Raw genomic sequence first — 18,516 nt, 5'->3', positions numbered from 1 at the left:
TAGTGTGCTATGTCTGCCACTTGCTTCTCTAATATTTCATCTGACAAGCCTTCCTTTTGGTTTTCAATTCTTTTCTTTCTCTCTGTGAGGCTACCAACGCTGAACTCTTATTTTTTATATTGTTACCTTTTATACTCTCAGAAAGCTCATTCATCATCATAACTTCAGTGATCACTTGGCAACCAAGTCTTACTTTTATCCTTACTTCTAATGTATGCTCCAGTTCATCTAATAAAGGGATCTATTCAGTAAGCAAACATCAGCTCAAATCCCAAGTATTTAATATAAAACTCACCACCTTCCTCTCTAGATGAAATCCCTTTTTGATGTCCCCAATTCTGTCAACTACAAAAACGTTCTCCTAGTCCCAAAAGGATGGACACCATGACAATTAATAACTACTTTTCTGATCCTAAAATATAATCAGTTGACAATTCCTATTTATCTAACTTGCTGCCCAAACAATGCCTAAGCACTCCCTCTAAATGAAATTTCAAACTTCCTTCAAATTTATGCTGTTTTATCTTCCTACAGAAGCTTTGCAATTCTCTCTGATATGTAAAACCTTTTTTTTACATTCATAAACTACAGAAGAATGTCTGTTTTTATATATCTAGCTTCCTCATGTATATAAATCTTCTCTTACTAAAAATACAGCAAGTTTCCTTAGGACAGGAATCTGATTATTCTTTTAAAATATTACCTTTATGATGCACACTTCTTTGGAGCTCTTTGGGCTTATATCATGTCTGACTTAGTTGAATTATTGGATTATTAACAATTTTCTAGCAAAGCTGGGTAAGTGTTTAATAATTAAAACCCAAAGTGTTTTAGTACAGAATGAGCAATTATTTACATATAACATATTTAAAATAAAAAAATGAGGTCCAATGGGAAAAGATAAAGCAGAAGAAAAATCTGTAACATTTTTTTTTTTAAACCTTACTGGTTGTCACTTATTTCAAACCAGAATCAATATAACCAAATGCTGGCAAACGTAGGGATCTGTATATCCTTTAGTGCCTATTGAAGTAAGCATTGATTCATGTTTTTAAATGATAGAAATTTATTTTTATTTTAAGGTATATTTTTGACATTTTTAACCTGCATTTTTCCACTAGAGAACCAAATTATTAAAATTAACTTGAAGGTTTTCATTTTCACTAAATATAATGGTAGAATATTCATGCTTTATATGTACATTCTCTCTCAGTTAAATCAGTAATGCTTGTCTTCATAAATATAGAAAATGGTTTTCATTTTATTTTGATTAACAATTCTTGCTCAATATTGACATGTTTTGATTAAAAGTGTAATTTGGAAAAAAAAGTGTAATTTGCTTTTATGGCACATGGTTAATATTATTTACCGGTTATATAATTGTCAAAATCTGTGATGTTAAGGAAACAATTGTGGACATTTGTAATAAACATAGACTTCTAAAAACGCTAACATCAGTCTAATCTGAATTTTGTAACTCATTCTGTGAATGTTCATTTTAACATGACTAAAATAGAGAAAAAATATTTTTATTAGGAAACACTTTGGGACTTCCCTCGTGGCGCAGTGGTTAAGAATCCACCTGCCAATGCAGGGGACACGGGTTCAAGCCCTGGTCTGGGAAGATCCCACATGCCGCACAGCAACTAAGCCCTTGCGCCACAACTACTGAACCTGCGCTCTAGAGCCCATGAGCCACAACTACTGAGCCTGCGTGCCGCAACTACTGAAGCCCGCGAACGTAGAGCCCGTGCTCTGCAACAAGAGAAGCCACCGCAGTGAGAAGCCCACGCACTGCAATGAAGAGTAGCGCCTACTCACTGCAACTAGAGAAAAACCTGCTTGTAGCGACGAAGACCAAACGCAGCCAAAAGTAAATAAATAAATAAATTTATTTTTAAAAAAAGAAACACTTTGAAAATCTTGGGTATACACACACATGCATGTACACACACACACTTTTAAGAGTGGGAGTCTTGAAAAATGAGGTTTTAAATTAGGTAATTAAATTAGATACACCTGTAAGAATACTGAGTGAATACGTGTGAGTATATATGTAACACATCAGGTAAGAATCACCATTTTCATTGCCGTTATTTTGATGACTAAATACAGCCTGTAATGATAATATTAAAATAAAGGAGGAGAACTAAAATTTCATGACTGACTAATAAAGTCCAAATACTGTATAATATAAATCCTAATACTGTTTCAGTAGTATATATTTTGCAAGGAGACTTTTATGGGTAGTTATTTTTAGTTAGAGTTGGTTACACAAAATAAAAGAATAATCTTTAAAAATTTAAGAGGATAATAAAATAATATTTCACACATATATTTTGATATGAATTAGGGCAGTCCACTTTTCTCAATCATCAGATTAGTTCTTTCAAGATGTAAGTTTGTATTAACTGAGACCACTTAGAAATGCTGGCTCAAATTACTAATAGCCAAATTAACTTTGTAATTTAACCAAAACAAAATTTTGACCCAGCAATCCTACTACTGGGTATATACCCTGAGAAAACCATAATTCACAAAGACACATGTACCCCAATGTTCATTGCAGCACTATTTACAATAGCCAGGTCATGGAAGCAACCTAAATGCCCATCGACTGATGAATGGATGGTACATATATACAATGGAATATTACTCAGCCATAAAAAGGAACAAATTGGGTCATTTGTAGAGACGTGGGTGGACGTAGAGACTGTCATACAGAGTGAAGTAAGTCAGAAAGAGAAAAACAGATATTGTATATTAACATGTATATGTGGAATCTAGAAAAATGGTACAGATGAACCTGTTTGCAAGGCAGAAATAGACACACAGACGTAGAGAACAAACATATGGACACCAAGGAGGGGAAAGGAGGGGTGGGATGACTTGGGAGATGGGATTGATATATATACACTATTATGTATAAAAGAGATACTAATGAGAACCTGCTGTATAGTACAGGGAATTCTACTCAGTGCTCTGTGGTGACCTAAATGGGAAGGAAATCCAAAAAAGAGGGGATATATGTATACATATAGCTGATTCACTTTGCTATACAGCAGAAACTAACACAACATTGTAAAGCAACTATACCCCAATTTAAACAAAAAAACAAATTTTGCTTTGAATTTTTCTCCACCTGAGAAGCATGCTTGTTAAATATTAGCATTTTAGAAAGAAAATATGTATGCAGTAATAGCAATAGGGAAGAAGTCAATTAGTTATGCTTGTACCAATGGTAATTAAGTGATATGTTACAAGTGCTTCAGTAATACACTTTCATTATTCCCAGATAAAATTCCTCTTATACACACATCATATAGCTCATGTTGTTGTATACATGTGCCCTTGTAAATGAGCTTGGCTACTATGGCAATGTTAAGTGATGTCACAGTTCTTTGGGGGCCATAGTTATGTTAAAGTCCCCAGCAAAAGCAAGTACCAGATGAGAAGTCAATGCTACTTTGACTGTCATTTGTGGCCTGGCTGGATGCAGCTCTCATGAAGTATGGAGAGAAAGTCATGATGAATAATGAACATTTCAATTGGTAAATTTCTTGTTTTTGCATCGGTACCTTTAAGGCTAAAGAACTGTATTGGGTTTATTATCTTAAGGAAATTCTTAGAACAATTGTCTCATTAAAATAAAACCATGCCCACTTTCTTCATGTATGTTATACTTCAATAAAAAATTTTGGAAAATATAAAAGTATGCTATCATTTGTAAGGGACATTCATCTGGAATTTGGGAATTCCTGTGTTTGTTAATATCAGGTATATTCATGTTTCTTCCTCCCCAGTTAAACAAAATATAACTAAATATGAGAAAGACCTCTTCAGATCCTTAGTGAGTGCTTCAAGAAGATAATAAGCAAATAATAGCAAACATCAGTGCTGTTTTGAAATGCAGTATTAGGTTTGTTGGTCAGCTATCTGAGATTTAAATTTTGTCACAGCCCATAAACACATTACAACGAATTTAACTTAGGACCTTATGGGTCATTCACAAGTCATCAATAGCCTTTGTATTCTTCTTTAAATAAAGAGGATTGAACTAGATGAGCTCTAAATTCTCTTCCAGCCCTAAGATTTGTTGTTGCACTTCCCTGGTGGCACAGTGGTTAAGAATTCGCCTGCCAATGCAGGGGACGTGGGTTCGAGCCCTCGTCCAGGAAGATTCCACACGCTGCAGAGCAACTAAGCCTGTGCACCGCAACTACTGAGTCTGCATGCCACAACTACTGAAGCCCACGCGCCTGGAGCCCATGATCCAGAACAAGAAAAGCCACCACAATGAGAAGCCTGTGCACAGCAACAAAGACCCAAATCAGCCAAAAATAAATAAATAAATTTATTTTTTAAAAAAATATTCGTTGTTAATTTTACATTTCAGTGAATTTCCAGCCTGATTTAAACTCTGATGATGCCAAGGGTATTTTAATATTAACGATATCAATAACATTAAGTCATATACTAGAGATGGAGGAGGTAGGGAGAGAGGAGAGGGAAAGGGAGAGAGGATGTTTCTTTACTGCACATGGGTATTAAACTGTGTTTTCTTGTGCAATACGTTCACTATCAAGTAAGGAAAGGAAACTTCTTTGGTTATGTGTTAGAAATTTGAATGTGCTATTTTTGCATTGTTAGTTAAATAACGTATTTCCCAAAATGATATCAACTGGGAGAAAAGGGTAATAGTTTGAGCTCTGCAGTGAGTGTGAAAATCTCAAGATGCTGGAACTCTGTGAACTTCTGCTTTAACACTGTAGCAACTCATGCTTCTTAAACAATGGAAGGCATCATGTGATACTCTGAACTTTTCCTTGTCATGCATTAATATGAGAACACCTTCTACTGTTCTGACCCCCACTAAATATTAAACCTTGCCATTGCCAAAAAACAAAAAAAATTCCTTGCTCAATCTCTACTTTCACACATGGGAGAATTGGTTTCAAATTTACTGTAACTCAAACCGTTAAGGACTATATTTGCCCAAGACAACACCTTAGTTTGTACTCCAGACACTGCCATGCAGCCAGTGTAAACTGTCAGTCTTAGGTGTAGTGTACCCCATATGCTTCACCATACTGTACAGGCAGACAACTGAATCTTTTCACATTTGAGTCAATTCAGATTAGTAGTTCTACATTGGAGATAGCATAATAATACAGTTTTAGACTGATGGATGTTATTTAGAAAGAGGAACAATAGTTTCTAAGGGAAAGGTATAACAAAGATAATCACTGTATTTGACACAAGCTGCTAGTCAGTCAATAATTATATGATGATTATTTCTATACATGATGGAACTATTTAGCATGTAAAAAGTTTATTCAAACCGCAAAGACTTTTTCTACTTCACAGGACATCTTTTCATTGTATAGAAATAATAATGTTGTTTTCTTGATTATAAAAGTGACATAGCTTTATTATAAAATTAGAAAACAACTTTGAAACATCTGAAGAAATAATACAAATATCTACTAATCTCACCAACCAGAGATAACATTCATTAAACTGCTGTAATTTTGAGTATATCTATTGATATCATATATTTGTGTATATATAATATACATAACAAATATATACAAACCAAAGATGTATGATGTGGTTGTTTTTGGATCATCTTTTACATATGTTTGTAGCCTGCTTTTTTCTTAGAATTATATCATAATTCTATATTCTTATTAGTTTAGAACATGATTTTTAATAGTTGCACTATATCATAATGATTTATCATAAAGCATTTAATCAATTTTATTTTTAGATGTACATTTTCAATACAATGAATATCACTTCAGACAATTGATTATATACAAACTTTTTGATATATCTAATTATTTCCTTTGAATATATTCATTCATCTGAAATTATTGAATCAAAAGTTAACATTTACTGCTGATTTTGTCTTGGTAATCTGTTTTAACTACACTCTTACCAGTAGTGTATGAGATTTATTATTTTCTTAAATCCTTGTCATGATAACTTGTTTTTTAAACTTTGTCAATTTGGTAGAAGGAAAATGCTATCATCTTTAACTTGCATTTTCGTTACAGGTAGCTTGCAATATTTTTATATTTCTTGATCATATGTATCTTTTCTTTGATAATTTAGAAGTTTGTGTCATTTGCCCCCTTTTCTGTCTGGCAATCCATTTTTTTGGCACTGAATTCTGTACGGATTAGATCCTTTTTGGATTCTGTTAAGTAACACTGCGCTGTTCAGATCTTATGGAGATGTTCCTCATATAGATTTTTTTTCTCTAAATTTGACTCTTGATAAATATAGGGTTATTACATTAAAATTTTGTCCACTAAAAGTATTTCTACAGTCATAAAGTTTGACAATCTAACTTTATATATATTTTTTTAAATAGAAAATCTGAAGGAACTGATGACTAGACACTTGAAGACAGAAAAAAGAAAATAATGTGGTTCAAATATTTACCACAGGAGTGTGCCTATCAAATAAATCAGTGGACCAGGAAAACACAGGTATGGCATTTCAGGGGCCATTTTACTAGGTGGATTGTATATATTAGTGAGATTAGTGGTTTTCAGGTTGTGTCCCTAGCTCCTTTATTTCTTTGTAGGTACTACCCACAAACCCGTGGTAGGTGAGGAAAAGGCAAAACACTAGGCATGTGCTACCAGATTCCCTTTACCTGAGTCCATCATAACTACTCTGCTTCTCTTTGTTAACTTCACATAGTTGGTTCTATAATGAATTTCTTTTGTAATAGAAAAAAGAGGGTCCTTCTGATAATTAGGGGTCTGAAATGACTGCTCTAGGAGGTTTTCCTTTCTTTGTGTTAAATTATTTAGTTATATCAAGTTCTACTGTAAATCACCAGAAAAGCTTTCTGGGGGCTTCCCTGGTGGCGCAGTGGTTGAGAGTCCGCCTGCCGATGCAGGGAACGCGGGTTCGTGCCCCGGTCCGGGAAGATCCCACATGCCGCGGAGCGGCTGGGCCCGTGAGCCATGGCCGCTGAGCCTGCGCGTCCGGAGCCTCTGCTCCGCAGCGGGAGAGGCCACAACAGTGAGAGGCCCCGCAAAACAAAACAAAACAAAAAACAAAAAAAACTTTCTGGAACTAGGAAGAGTTTCAATTCTAAAATAATAGAAATTTTAATTGGCATAATAAAATGTAGGTTCATGTTTATCTAATATAGCTATCTCAGATTATTCAGGCATAGATGATATAGCGAGTTCTGAACATTACCTATGTAACAATTAGCTTACTTTTAGCGTAATTCATGTACACAATATATAAGTGAAGCATAAGTTATATACATAGATGGTAAATCTTAAGTTCTACAGTGTTACTTGTTTGGGGGTATTTTGTTTCACCGTTAAAATGTCTTGTTTGGAATTCAAGGGGTTGCATATTTCAACAGAATGGAAGGTAGGATTAGTCCATTTGTTATCCCACTAAACATCTGCTATTAAAAAATGTTTGTTACCTTTAAACAAAAGCCTAGATCCAGTAAAACCTAAAATAAAATGTGCCAAATGCTACCATAAATTTATTCCAAAGTACTATAGTTAAGCAATGTTAGATAGCTTCTTCCTTAGAACTTAATAGTCCTTTTGGCCATACTGAAGAGTTTTTGTCACTCACCCCAATTTCTAGGTTTTATATGCCGAGAGGTTTTTTTAAAATCATATTTTGAAGCAAGTAAAAAAGTCAAGTGAAATGTGTGTCACCTAAATGTATGATCATTATGTATAAAATGCTGAGAATAGAGTTACATTTATCGTTAGTATATCATTTACTCATTCAACAAACATTTATGGAATCTTGTCTCAGGACAAGATGCTTTAAGATATTAGAGTGTTAATTGGGGAAGTAGTGGAATGAACAAATATATGTAAGTAAATACTTTCAAAAATTGTTTACAGGGATTTCTTTTTAGATAGAATAAGATCTTTAGGATAGATGATAATGAAAATTATCATTATGATGACAATATCTATCACTGATATACACACACACTTACTAGACTTAGATCGACTTGCTAGTTTGTCAACATGAAATTATAGAAATAAACATTTTTATTTACAAATGAGAAAACCTAGACACAAAAGGTTAATTAACCTGGCCACAAAGTGCTAATAAGTGACAAATACAAGACACAGCCCAAAATGTCATCTTCAGGTCTATGCAGTGAACCATTACAGAGTGGACAGTATTGATTGAAAATAAAATACAACATCTGAAAGGGAATGAACCTAATTTACACATAGAGACTGGCGTCCCAACCCAGCTTCAGATACTTGAAGACAAATTCCCCAAAGAATTTGAACCACTCTCATTGTGTGTGGACACAACTATTGTTCTAAGTCCAGTGACAATCAGGTATGAGCTTCTGCTCTGGAGCAAAGAAACAAAGCAAAAACTACAAAAATCAAAAACAAAACAAAACAAAATTGAAGCTGGGCTGAGCATTTTATCTGTTAATTTTCATTGCAGTTAGAGTTGCAGTTACACTTTCCTGATATGATGTAGCAGCTACATGGGTTCTGAAGTCCAAAGATAAAGTGAAACTTACGGATCTAAGTGTTCTGCTGTGTATGTTTATTGAATACTTTGTGCCAGACACTGTGCTAGAAAAACATTAACAAAATATTCCAGGAAGACTCAAGGGATATACAGTTAGTGGTGTAAATTAGGCCTATTAGGAACAAATTTGAAGTCTGCCAAAGCCTGGTGTGGGAGAAGCATTTACCGCTCACTGAACAGCCATGTGCTTCAGAATATTTTCCAGACCCCTTGCAAGTATATTAGGCTTTGTTCTGGCCTACAAGCTGTAAGTAAAAATGACATGCATCACCTTTGCATCAAAGTATATAAGACCAGGTGTGTGACCCTCCACTTCCATCTTCCCCTGCTGTGGAGTCTTGTTATGGAGGAACATGTTGAGATGACTATTTCACAAGGTCAGTATCTGCCTGGAGAGCCAACCATCTTGCATCAAAATTTGCAGGAATAAGAACTAAACTTTTGCCAAGGGAATAAGATGTAGAAGTTAACTCATTGTGGCAGCATTGTCTAGTTCATCATGAATGATACACGGCTCTTTTTTTGTCTGCAAGGGCTATTGCTAAACAAACTCTTTCAAGCATATCAATAGTTAATTAACAGTGATGCTCCTGATGCACAGAGAAATAATTGAATGTCTTCAAATCGGATGTTTTGCCACTCTAGGGATTTCCTGTGCTTCCTTGAGGTCTTGTTCTGGAGATTTCCAGGTGTGGTACCACATTATGAAGCTCCTAATCATGGGGTCAAGAGGATCAACTTACAGAGAGATTTCAGGTCTTACATCATTCTGACAGATCTATATGTAATTTGGTACCTATTTGTGAGGGAGAGAATAAAACAGAGAAAAAGTTAAATTACATCCTCTAGATCAGCACTGTCCAAGAGAAATATTATATAAACCACATTTGTAATTTTAAATATTCTAGTAGCTATATTAAAAAAAGGAAAAAGAAAGAAAATTGATTTTTAATAATGTATTTTATCTAGGCCAGTATATCCGTCAAATATCATTTTAACATGTAATCAGTATAAAAGGTTATTAATTTCACTTGAAGTCTTTGAAATCTGATGTGCACTTTAATCTTAAAGCATATCTTAATTTAGACTGGTCACATTTCAGATGCTCAATAACCACACGAGGCTGTATTTAACAGCACAGCTCTAGATTTAACTTAAATGTATTCCATGTTTATTAAGTTGATGTTAGGCATTGTATTAGGCACACTCACAACATTGTTGAATTTATTCATTGTAATATTATTTTGAGTTAACAAATGAATGCACTCACAGAGTCAGAAAATGATAGAGCTAAGATTCAAAACCATTCTCCCTCCTGCTTCTGGAGATGGGGTGATGCTCTAGGCAAGTAGATTGCAATGGAGAGTCCCGTGTCATCCAACTAAGAACAGTGAGGCCCCCCAGTAAGGTAATGGCACTGGTGATGGAGAGAAGGATGAAGTTAATGAACGTTAAAGCGGTATAGTCGGAACTACTCTACCTAATGACTGATTGCATACAGGATGGTGAGAATGGAGAGGCTTGTCGAGGGTGAGTTCCTACTTCTGACTGGAGCAACTGGATTGGCAATGATGCAGTTCAGAGAGAGAATGACATGCGACTTGTTAAGCTGAAGTTGAGATTTAGCAATTTTGGATCACTGGAATCGCTACTACAGTGCAAGGAACCTAAACCAATTTTTTTGTTTGTTTTAGCCATGACTAGGTTATATTTGGTCACAAATGCCACATGATAATGATTTAACACCTGCTAACTATTTAAGAAAAATAATATCTGCATAACAGAACTACACATGGATTGGCAAGTCTTTAGTATTATTACAGAAAGAGGAACACCAACATCTAATTCAACAACTTCAGATTTACAGCACGTAGAAGCTTCTATGTACTTCTTTATATCTTTTTAAAAGATATCCATTTAGCTTTGTCACCACACATGCAACAGTGAAGATTTTTGTGGGGTTTCATAGTTATGTGCTTATCTTTGGACCCGGAAGAACGATTCCAAGTGATGCCACCTGGGCCTGAGCCATCTGCCTTGGCAGGGTCTATCAGATGGTGGTAGGCCATGTACTTTGGAAAATATGATCTTAATAATCCAAAGCAACTCAGCTTTTTACTCTGATCAAATCACATCATTAACTGCATAATGCAGGATACAAGCGGTGACTAAGAACAAAACTTGGAGGAATCCAAGCATCTCATAAGCAATTGACAGGGACTACTGGCCCACAGATGGTAACTTGTAGTGAAAAAAAAAAAAGTAACAGTTATCCTAGAAAGTCATAATTGAGCTATTTTTATTTCTCTATATTTACTATAAATATTCTTAAAGCTGTTTGCAGTAAGTGGAGGTGTTATTGTATTCGATAATGGGTAAAATTTATTTAAATTGACTTTGAGTATGTCTTCACAGACACCTACTGAAACCAGCACATGTAGTCATCTTAAATAAGGTATGTGCAGAAATGCCGCTGCAGATTGCTACAGGTGCTCTAGATTAAAGAAAAGAACTGTTAGGTTTCCCACTACTCATGCAGCCCGCTTTCAAGATCAGTAGTAAGATTTACTGTATTTTATCGTAAAGTATTCCAAGATTGTTTGGACTATTTCAGTCATGACTGTTTTCCTGTCCATTAGTTACTTATGCCCTCAAGAATTAGTCTTTAGAAATATGAAATTTGACAAAAGTGATAACTGCAATTCTGAGGTAATAAGGCAAGTTTCATGCAGAATGAATTTGCCAAGCAGGGGGTATCTTTTAATAGCCACTCTGTGTTGAAGAGGTTTCAACTGGTACTCATACACTCATGTAGTATGGAGAAAGCTTTACTTTGATCACAGGTCTCCTTGTTAGAAAAACAAAAACTGTTAGCTGATGGTAGGAGGAATTGCCTTATCCTGAGCCCTTGGGCTCACAGCTGATATTCCTTCTGAGTTCTGGTTAGTGATTTATTCTACCGGGATTCCCTTGTACTTTGAAGTGCTCTAGGATGCAGTTAGCCCCATACTTTTCTTTATCCCCCTCAGTCACTGAAAGCTGTTGAAAACCAGCTATTCCCTTCCCAAAAACTAGTACCCCAACTTAGCAAAAATCATCCTTTAAAAATAAATAAAATTTAGAAAAACAATTGACTACATTGAGTATCAGGTTACAGATTTGTAAGCCGAGAAGGCAACAATTATTCAGAACCTCAAACATTCAGTAGCTTGCACATTTCTAAGCATTGACCTTATCTGTACCTACATTTCACATTATGCACATGTGATTACTTGAAACTCTTTCTCAAACAGTATTTTGTTTTTATTACTTTTGTCAAAAATATAAATGCCATATATATGTGTAAACATAAACCTTTCTGATTACTTATTTTTAAAATTCCAGTTAAACTAAAACATGTTCCTGGGATCCTTTTACCATTATTATAAGTGTACATGGCTTATGAATTACAAATATAGAATTATTTTCTGCATAGTTAAGCTTATCTTATTTCTCTGCCTTTCCCCCTGTTAAAATACTTTCTTCTGGTTTTCCCTTGACCTAATCTGTCCTTTGATCATCCTTCTAACTTCTTAGGTCAACTGAGGCATAAGCAGATATTTGTCATTTAGTCATTTTCATTCTTGTTTTGATCCATTTTCATATGTCTATTACCTTGTATAAAATTACTCCAGATCGTTTCTCAAAATCTTTTACAAATCTGAGCTGAATCAAAGTACTAATATTAAAATCTTAAAAATATTTTGTTATAAGACATCTTGTATTTGGCCTGCATGTTCCATTTTATTTGGTAAGCAAAAAATTTTCCCTTTATTCCTATAAACACAAATGTTGATATCAAAGGCAGCTGGTCTTTCTTTGCCGAGTCTGAATTATATAAATTGGAGTGTGCAGTTAAATATTTTGGGGAAGCTATACCAACACAACTAAAACACAGAGGTTTTTGGTGATACAAATCATAAACCCAGGCTCACAATGAAAGAGATACTTTAAGAATAAAACATGCTACAAATTGATGAAGCATGAAAAATAAAAACACATAAGAAAAACCCACCATAGTGTCAAAATTACATTAGTCATGTTAAACTCTTCAAGTTGGAAAACTTAAAACAGAAGACTAAGGTTTTACCTAAAATTCCCCTCTTTAGTTTTGATTGAATTTTTCTTCCCCAAGATTTATGAACTTGTTCTAAATTCAATCTGCTTAAAAGTATAACATTGCTTTTTATGACATGGGAGAAATGGTTTATTTCCCATAAAATATGGATAGAAATGTAATGCTTATGTGTTTGATGGTATAGAATATATAATGTAATAAATAGCATTTCATTATGGAACTGTTTTGCTTTAGTATGCCTCTACATCTTATAGTTAGATATGTAAAGGAGGCAATTTTCAACTATAAAAATTTAAGATGCATACTTTATCAATAAAAATAACATACAAGTTGAGTGCAAATGAAGATGTAGGAATTGAATGTAATTATTCCTCATATGCATCATTTTAAAGTAACTTTGTTGAATAATTCTGGATTTAAGACGTGTGGACAAAAGGAAGTTCAGTTAGAAGTTTTTGAAATTTGAGAGGTAGTCATTGTCTTCCTAATTTGAACACCCCCGCAAAAAAATATATAATTAGGACTTCATGAAATGTATGTGGAAAGCAACTGGAATTAGGGAAGACTGCATATATTTTGAATTTTAAATTAAATCATAAATTTAATATTATCAGTCATAATCTATATTTCATGCTAGTTTTCAGCACATTATTTACTATATGGCACTTGAAGAAAACCACCAATTTCTAAAAGAAATCATAAATCTAAATGTAGGAAGAGATAGAAATTAGAAAAACAATATGCTGAATATTATTTTTTACTTTTCAGAGTAATGAATAGGTATTCATATCTTCTAGTATATGTAGAAGGATAACAGATTTTTTTGTGAAAACACCACTTATTATGTAAAAATAGTAATTTATTTTAAAAATCAGTAAAATATATAGAATCACTAAATAACATGCAATAGCCAAATTTTTCCTTAAATTTTATAGTTCGTAATTCCTGGAGAAAGGCAATTCTTAAGTTTTGTAAAATGGAGTGCATCATAAATCACATAAATTACCGTTGAGTATTTAGCATCTTTTAATATATTTTCAAAATTCTTTATTTCAAAAGAACCGACTTTATTTCTTGGAGAAGTGTAGCAGAAATCATATTTATACTCTCAACAAAACTTTCAGAGACAAATTCTGGTTTCAACATAATCTTCCATACTTAAATTCATGTATCATGACTATATGTTACCAAGGCAATTTTATCTAGCAGGTAAAATTCAAAATAAAGTTGTATAATATCTGTAGCTAAAGATCATTTTTAATTTAAAATATTTTTATTCCCATTATATCTCATGTCACAAACTTAAAGAAGAATGGAAACTCTTAAAAGAATCGTCATGAGTCTTAGAATTTAAACATAAATTTTTCAGCTTGCTTAATTTAAGTTCTTTTCCCCTTAAAATATTCTTAATTCAAAAATACCTCTGCCTTTACTATTGAATATCATTTCATTAAGCAGAAGGAATCATAGATATACACATTTATCAAGTTTAAAGAGCTTAGCACATGTTTAAAATAATTTTGATCATGTTTTCTACAAAAGATGAGCAGCTTACATTTTTCATATATTCAGCCTCTTGTTATAATGTGCTGCTTGATATCAAAATCTTGCATAAAATATTATTATTAATGAAACATTTTTCACAGAAATTCAAGTATATTGTAAATATACGGTAAATACTATGCTATATATAGTTTAAAATGAATGCTATAGAAATTCTCTAATAAATTTGGTAATTTTTACCATTCTCCATGAAATTAGCCATTTGAGGTAAAAAGGCATCTTTCAACATTGGTTTTTATAGATGTAGACATTGATGTAGCTATTATAGAAAATGCTAGGGATTTTTCCTGTTATTATTGCATTAAAAAAATTATCTATGGCCTAGAAAATAAAAGTTAATATTTTATGTTTTTCCAAATATTCTAAGAAATGAAACTTTAAAAAAACTTTATGGAATAATTAATATATATTTAGAAATTCAGAAAAAACAAACCAGTCATATTTAATTCTGGAATGCATCAAGACCTCCTTTTTTTACATTTTTTTCCTTTGAATCACACTTTTTCTCTTCCAAGTAACATTTTCCTTATATTATACTTTCTAGTAGACATCAAGTTTACTGATATATGTTTTGGGTCTACATTTAAAAAGACCTTTTCTGCTAGCTTTCTTTTAACTGTGTGCCTTTCAAAGAGACTCCTTTCTTTCCTAATCTTTTCTAATTTTTCTTTACCAGACTTTTATCCCCACACTCAGCTGACTGACTGAGACAGGTTGTAGAGAAATTTCTGGCCATGTTGTTAACATCTGACACAGTGAGAAAAAAAGCCAGCACAGTCACAAGGCAGGTTCAAGGAGAAGTGGCAGCTCCTGGAGAGGAAAACTTCTGTGTGTTTGCTAGTTGCTGGTTACCTGCAACACACTGGTTAAATTCAAATCCATTCATTTCTCTTGTCTCTCCCTCTAAACCACTGTAATGCAAACCAAAAGGACCTTTATGGATGTTTTTTATTGATGTGTGCAAATCAAGTGTATCTTTAATTAGTCTTGCCTGACATTTTCCACAATACTTTTAGTAGACAGTATTATATAAATATTTCTGGTGACTTTATGGAGGTGGTTGCCTAAATTTTTCTTTGGATAAAGCCTTATGCTTTCACCCAGGATCCATAGAGGAGCTACCCGAGTTTGGGAAGTTTAGTGCTGCTCTTTGTACTTTAACTTTTAATATCAGAGCACATATTGAAACCATAAACACAATGAAAATTCAAAAAATATTCCGACGATATTAGAAGAATATATCCCCTCCTTTTTTATCCTTAAAGAGCCAAGGGCGTGGGGAGTGGCAGGAAGAAACATTCTTAAGATCTAAGCCCTGGACGCCATCCTGCGAGCGCGTAAAACCCTTAGAAGCGTGCAACGTGAAGAACACCCCCTTTCGAAATCTAAAACAATATTAGATTCCCAAAACATATCGGCAAAGAAAGCCTTACCGTCAAACGCTTGCAGCAGGTTCCAGCTCAGACCCAGACTGAAAAGTTGAGCAGCTGGTGAACAAAAGTTTCAGCTTTTTTTTTTTTTTTTAACGAAGTCTGCAAAACTAATTTCCCTCAAAATAGGGCTCAATTTCCGTTAAAGAAAGCAGCGCTTACAAATCTCAGAATTCCTGATCACCCCCACCCTATCCCACCTCTGAGCACTGGAAAACAATTCGAACTTTCACACGGATGTGAAGGTTTATTGCGAAGCCACTATTCTACAGGACAACTTAAAAGAAAAGGGAGATGGTCAGGCTGAAGCCTGAGGGACGGGGCTAGGGAAAAGGTTCTGCCTTGGTGACATTTCTCAAAGATTAATCAATACTTTTTCCTAATTCAAACCAGATGTCTGGCCCAGTTTGCTGTACCCATTAATCCCATTAACAACTTCAAAGACCTGGTCCCCGTCCTCTGGACACCTGAGACAATGAAAATAACAGGGCGACGCTGCTGGTGGCACATTTGGGGTCCCTGGCGGGATAGGTGAGCGCCGATATTCTCCTGATGCGACACGTCCCAGGAAGGACGCGACTGTTCCTGCAGCTCATTATGAGCGGGTGGCGTGCTTACCTTGTGTAAACGACTTGGCCCCCAGCAGCCCGTGTCGTCCCTCAAGCATGTGACGGTATCAAAGCCCAGCCGCCGCTCGCATTAATTTACTGGTGGCAAGTTTTCTAATTCATTTTCTGTGATGCAAGATTGTAACCAGGGAGACCCGAACTTTAAGGGATACCGAAGTGCAATATTTTTTTCAGTAAATGGAACCATGGCGGGGGGGGGAGGGGTGCGATTAAGCTGATTTATCTTTGAGCGGAAGAGAGATGGGTTTCTGGAGGAAAACAAGGGGACATGGGCTGGCTCCTGAGGGAAAAGACTGGAAATGTGCGTGCAATATACACTTCACTTGTGACCGGGACGTAATCGCTTCGGAATACTCCTGATCCAGGAAAAGTTCTTCTTGGTGGACAAGTGGCTAGGAAATGGATTGGGACTAGGAAATCGGGAGGGAGGACATTTGCGGAAAGCAGAGGAAAAGACCCCACCTGGCACCGCAGGTGAGGATGCCAGAGTCAGGACATCTGCAACTGTCACCGCCCCATGCTTCCTACCACGCCGCCAGGTCTCGTTCCTTGCAGCACCGAAAATGGCCCTTTCTTTGCTCGTGGGTCACTTCCCTGCATCCTCGGATCTGACGTCCCAGCTCATTAACAGCCCACCCACAGACACCGGCTGTAAAAAGCTAGGAGTGCCCCTGCGCCCAGGGCACGAGTTGATGTGAAGTTTGAGAAACTTATCTGAGCGTGCGCCAAGCTAGCTCTGGTCTTTTTCCTTAATCCTACTGGTGCTCCTCCACAGTTAGGAGCAGCCCAAGCTTTCCTGCAGGTGACAGTGCCCAAGGGACACTGACAAGACACCTTTTATGAGAGCAGTGAGCAGGTCGGACCCTGGGTGCGGGGTTGGGGCCGGCGGACGCGGCGGCGCGGCCTGGCCGACGGAGTGGGAAGGGGAGCCGCTGCCCGCCGGGGCTCGGGTTTGGACGCCAGGCGCGCCGCTTGCAGTCCCGGCTGCTGGCAGGGGCGGGCGGGCGTGGGCGCGCTGCGTGCGTCCAGCCGGCGATAGGAAGTGGAACTGCGAGCGCATGGCGCGGACTGAGCCGGAGTTTTGGAGGGAGTTCGCATGTGGTCAGCACTGGGCTCCTAAGCCAGCCCCCAGCTCACGTTACACTCTATTTATAACCTCTCAGAGCCGTTTCCCCTTGAAAGCAGTTCTCTGGGACCACCTTCTTTTGGCTTCAACCTCTCCTACTCTTAACATCTGAGTAGCTCGGAGGGAAGCTCCTCCAGGTCCGAGTGTTTATATGTAAAGGAGACTGGCCGCTAGGGCTCAGGACCGGGATTATCCGAGCTCTCCTGAAACGCGGGCGGCTATTGCTTTGGGAGGGGGAAAAGTCACACGGTTTCCAGGGAAAAGTAACAGAGGGTTGGTGGCGTTTGGAACCGTCGTGAAGTCTTCTGCCTGGAACCCGAGACTTGCATGCTATGGAACACCCGCTCTTTGGCTGCCTGCGCAGCCCTCACGCCACCGCGCAAGGCTTGCACCCGTTCTCCCAGTCCTCTCTCGCCCTCCATGGAAGATCTGACCATATGTCCTATCCCGAGCTCTCCACTTCTTCCTCGTCTTGCATAATCGCGGGATACCCCAACGAGGAGGGCATGTTTGCCAGCCAGCATCACAGGGGGCACCACCACCACCACCACCATCACCACCACCACCACCAGCAGCAGCAGCACCAGGCTCTGCAAACCAACTGGCACCTCCCGCAGATGTCCTCCCCGCCAAGCGCGGCTCGGCACAGCCTCTGTCTCCAGCCGGACTCGGGAGGGCCCCCGGAGCTGGGAAGCAGCCCGCCGGTCCTGTGTTCCAACTCTTCCAGCTTGGGCTCCAGCACCCCGACCGGGGCCGCGTGCCCGCCAGGGGACTACGGCCGCCAGGCGCTGTCACCCGCGGAGGCGGAGAAGAGAAGTGGCGGCAAGAGGAAAAGCGATAGCTCAGGTAAGGGCGCGCCGGGCACCCTCGGCGAAAGGGGGCGGAGAGATGACTGGGAAGATTCTCGCACTAGAGTGAGGCGGCGGGCGTTATGGTACACGTCTTTCCTCCCTGGCTCCTCGCCGCCAAATTCGGCGAGGCTGCTTTGGTCCTTTTATTTTGGGGGCACGTGTTTCTCCGAGCGCAACACTCAGCCAACTGCGTTAAGCTCTCCAAGATTCAAACTAGTTTACCAGAGCGTTGAGA

The 18,516-nt window shown here is 37.2% G+C and overlaps 1 protein-coding gene and 1 long non-coding RNA gene across 3 annotated transcripts in view; one reads left to right on the top strand and one right to left on the bottom strand.

The window, feature by feature from the left end:
* Positions 1–6,070: 6,070 nt before the first annotated feature.
* Positions 6,071–16,402, bottom strand: LOC102992989 (uncharacterized). 2 transcript variants are annotated; one of them, XR_448634.4, is made up of 3 exons: positions 16,294–16,402; positions 9,836–9,982; positions 6,071–9,361 (listed from the first exon to the last, which is right to left on the bottom strand). It is a non-coding gene; the product is annotated as an uncharacterized lncRNA (long non-coding RNA). The 2 variants fall into 2 exon arrangements; XR_448635.4 differs by lacking the exon at positions 16,294–16,402 and adding an exon at positions 15,679–15,813.
* A 947-nt stretch (positions 16,403–17,349) lies between these two features.
* Positions 17,350–18,516, top strand: part of MEOX2 (mesenchyme homeobox 2) — a 64,756-nt gene continuing 63,589 nt past the window's right edge. Inside the window, exon 1 of the mRNA XM_007120404.4 lies at positions 17,350–18,276. Within this exon, the coding sequence (XP_007120466.1) occupies positions 17,763–18,276 (514 nt within the window). The 5' untranslated portion in view covers positions 17,350–17,762. The remainder of the gene's footprint in view (positions 18,277–18,516) is intronic.

The sequence above is a fragment of the Physeter macrocephalus genome, chromosome 5, assembly GCF_002837175.3.
Source record: "Physeter macrocephalus isolate SW-GA chromosome 5, ASM283717v5, whole genome shotgun sequence".
Classification (NCBI taxonomy): Eukaryota; Metazoa; Chordata; class Mammalia; order Artiodactyla; family Physeteridae; genus Physeter; species Physeter macrocephalus.
Note: the sequence above shows the minus strand (reverse complement) of the source record. Positions and strands in the feature narration are given on the sequence as shown.